Source organism: Gaeumannomyces tritici (assembly GCF_000145635.1).
Source record: "Gaeumannomyces tritici R3-111a-1 unplaced genomic scaffold supercont2.117, whole genome shotgun sequence".
NCBI lineage: Eukaryota > Fungi > Ascomycota > Sordariomycetes > Magnaporthales > Magnaporthaceae > Gaeumannomyces > Gaeumannomyces tritici.
The window spans coordinates 3,899-7,375 of record NW_008804661.1 but is presented as its reverse complement, the minus strand read 5'-3'; the positions used below and the strand labels follow the sequence as shown (position 1 = coordinate 7,375).

The 3,477-nt window shown below is 34.2% G+C and overlaps 1 protein-coding gene across 1 annotated transcript; it reads left to right on the top strand.

The window, feature by feature from the left end:
* Window positions 1-2,966: 2,966 nt before the first annotated feature.
* Window positions 2,967-3,362, top strand: GGTG_14056 (hypothetical protein; the record flags this gene model as incomplete). Its single annotated transcript, XM_009231983.1, has 1 exon — window positions 2,967-3,362. A coding segment is annotated over one exon (396 nt), but the record flags the coding sequence as incomplete, so codon positions are not given.
* Between the last annotated feature and the right edge of the window lie 115 nt (window positions 3,363-3,477).

The window sequence follows — 3,477 nt, the reverse complement described above, 5'->3', positions numbered from 1 at the left end:
AAAAGTGCGCCCCGGCGGCCAGGACGCGCTAAAAAACCAAAGTGTATTTACGGATTAACGGTCGCCGGGTAAAGTTAAAAGCGCTAATTAATAATAAAAACGATGTTAACTTATTGCATAACCGTTTTTTAATAAAAGCAAAAAAAATACCGGTACCAAACGGGGGCCATTTGGCGTAATTCGATACTAAAAAACGCATGCCCATGCTAAAGGTAAAAAAATACAAAATTTGGGTAACGAATAGCTAGGGAATAACCCGAAAATTAATAATGTTTTACGTAATAATGCCCCGGGCCGGGTACAACATTACGTTAAGCATGCTTTAGCTATAGCAAAAAAACATTAAAATCCGGTTTGGAAATATAAAATGGAAATTCCCGGTAATTATTAAAAAGGTTAAAATAATTTTGTTAAAAATAGCTAGGAAATTAATTTAATCGGGACAAACGATAGCCGTACTAACGGTTGTACGCCCGGAAACCCCGAAAAACCCCGGAAAAGGGTTAAAAGCTTTCCCGGAATAAATTAAAGGGATAATTACAAAACATGCGCAATTTTATAAATTAAACCTTTTGTTAAAATATACAAATTAAAATTACGCGATTAAATTGGAAAAAAAAACGATGCCGCTTTACAAAAGCATTTATCCTTTATCCAAAAAGGAATTAAAAACCTTTCGGGGGTATTTCGACGAAGCTATAGCGAAAGGTTGGATTCGGCATTTAACCAGCCCCGCCGGCGCCGGGATTTTATTTGTTTTAAAAAAGGACGGGAAGCTCCGCTTTTGTATTAATTATCGGGGTTTTAACAAAGTTACCAAAAAAAACCGGCTAGCATTCCCGTTAATTTATAAAATATTTAACCGGGTATTTGGAAGCTAGTACTTTACCAAATTGGATTTAAAAAACGCTTATTACAAAATACGAATCCGATAAAAAAACGAATAAAAAATTGCTTTCCGTTGCAAATATGGACATTACAAATATTTGGTAATGCCTTTCGGTTTGGCCAACGCTTTAACAACGTTTTAAAACTTTATTAATATAGCGCTTAAAAAATTAATTAATAGCAATTGCATTGTGTATTTAAATAACATCCTTATTTTTTCGAAAATACAAAAAAAGCATTGCAAAGCAATAAAAACGGTGCTGGAACGATTCGAACGGTTTAAGTTTTACGTTAGCCCGGCCAAATGCAAATTCGAAACGGATAATATCGATTTTTTAAAGTTTAAAATAACCAAATTCGGGGTTAAAATCCTGCCGAACAAGGTTATTGCAATTTTAAAGTAAAGGATACCGAAAAGCGTTAAAAACATTTAAATATTTTTGGGCTTTACGGGGTACTATCGGAAATTCGTAAAAGGTTACGCGAAAATTACTATGCTTTTAACGAACCTTTTTAGCAAAAACACCGTATTTTATTTAAAAAGTATTACGAAAAAAGCTTTTTGCAAATTAAAGTTGCTATTTACGAAAGCTCCGGTATTGGTGCATTTCGACCCTTCGAAATCGCTGTGCGTGCGGACTAACGCTTTGGCTTTTGCGATAAAGGCGGTATTGCTGCAACTGCAAAACGGCCGGTAGCACCCGGTAACTTACATATTAAAAAAGCTACGATAAGGAAAGCTACGTTATACAATCCTTAATTTAAAATTGCTAGCAATCGTAAAAACCTTCGAAAAGTAACGGTATTACCTGGCCTACTTACAAAAAATTGTTAAAATAATTACTAACCATTTAAACCATACCTATATTTTAATAAAGGAAAAAGTAATAAAACGCTAAACAAAATGGTTTGAAAATTTAGCAAAGTACGATTTTACGATTAAATAAAAGCCAAAATACCGAAACCCCGCGGATAATTTGTTAAAACGTTCCCAAAACATACCAATAAACGGGAAAACCAATATAGCAAAAAAGGAATTCCAAAGCGATTTGTTAGCCAAATTTCGAAAAGCAACCTACGTAAGGACAATTACCACTAAAAAAAACATTAAAACGATATTAAAACGCATCCTCGAAGCATAAGCAAAGGACAATTTCGTTTAAAGCGATACCTGGAAAAACAAGCTTAACGTTTAAAAAATTAACAACGGCTTGCTTAAATACAAAAAAAAATTTAAATTTTAAATTTAGCACCGCTTAAACAAACAATGCTTTAAAAATAATACGATAGCCCAACGGGGGGTTACAAAAGCATAGCCAAAATTTTAAAAAAGCTTAAACGGCAATTTAAATAACCGGGTATGGCTAAAAACGTACGCAAATACGTACGGACGTATTAAATATGCCAGCAAACGAAACCGAAAATACAAATACTTTACGGGTTATTAATACTTTTGCCCGTACTAAACCGCCCAAAACAAAAGCTATCGATAAATTTTATCGAAAAGCTTTTAACGTTGGTAAATAAAGCCGGCAAAAAGCGCAACGCAATATTGGTAATGGTCGACCGGTTTACTAAATATAGCTTTTTTATCCCAACGTTTACGAAATTAATTAGTAAAGGATTAAAAAACCTTTTATTTGCATACGTTTAAAAGCTATTGGAAACGCTTAAAGGAATTGTATCGGACCGGGACAAATTATTTACAAACGGGTTTTGGATAACCTTTGCCAAACACTTAAAAGTTAAAAAAAGGCTATCGATAGCATACCACTTTTAAACCGACGGGCAAACGGAACGGACGAATTAAACAATAAAGCATTATTTCCGGTGCTTTTGCTACGAAAAGCAAAACGATTAAGCGTCGCTATTGCATTTAGCAACGTAAATGCACAATACGAGCGTGCATTCGGGGTTGCAAAAAACCCCGGCGTTTTTGCTAATAAGGTTTTACCTACGAAAGCTTTATAACCTTTGGGTAGTTAAAAAAAAAACCTTCGGCAACGGTTAAAATTAAAGCGGGGGCCTTGGAAGCAATTAAAAAACAAGCCAAAAAATTGTTAAAAAAAGCAAATAATATGTATAAAAAGTATTATAATAAAAGCAAAACCCCGGTACCTTTCGGGGTAAGCGATTGGGTATTATTAAGTACGGCAAATATTAAAATAAAAAGGCCGTTAAAAAAGCTATCGAACAAATGGTTAAAACCTTTCCAAGTTTTAAAAATAATTGGGTTAACCGGTTTGGCGTTCCGGTTAAAGCTTCCGGTAAATTACCGAATATATAACGTATTCCCGGCAAATTTATTGCGGGCGTTTAAAAAAAGGCCCGGCGAAAAACCAAAAAATAAAAAACCAAAAATCGAAAAAAAAAAAGGAATTAGCTTCGAAGTAAAAGCTTTGCTAAAATATAAAGGGCTTTTGCGGAAACGAAAATACCTGGTTAAATGGATAAATTACAACAAATCGGAAAATTCGTGGATTTTAAAAAGGGATATTACGAAAAAGATTGTTTAAGCGTATAAAGCAAGCCTATTGTAAACGAGCTTATAGGATAGGGAAAATACCGGACCCTAGCGGGTAAATACCC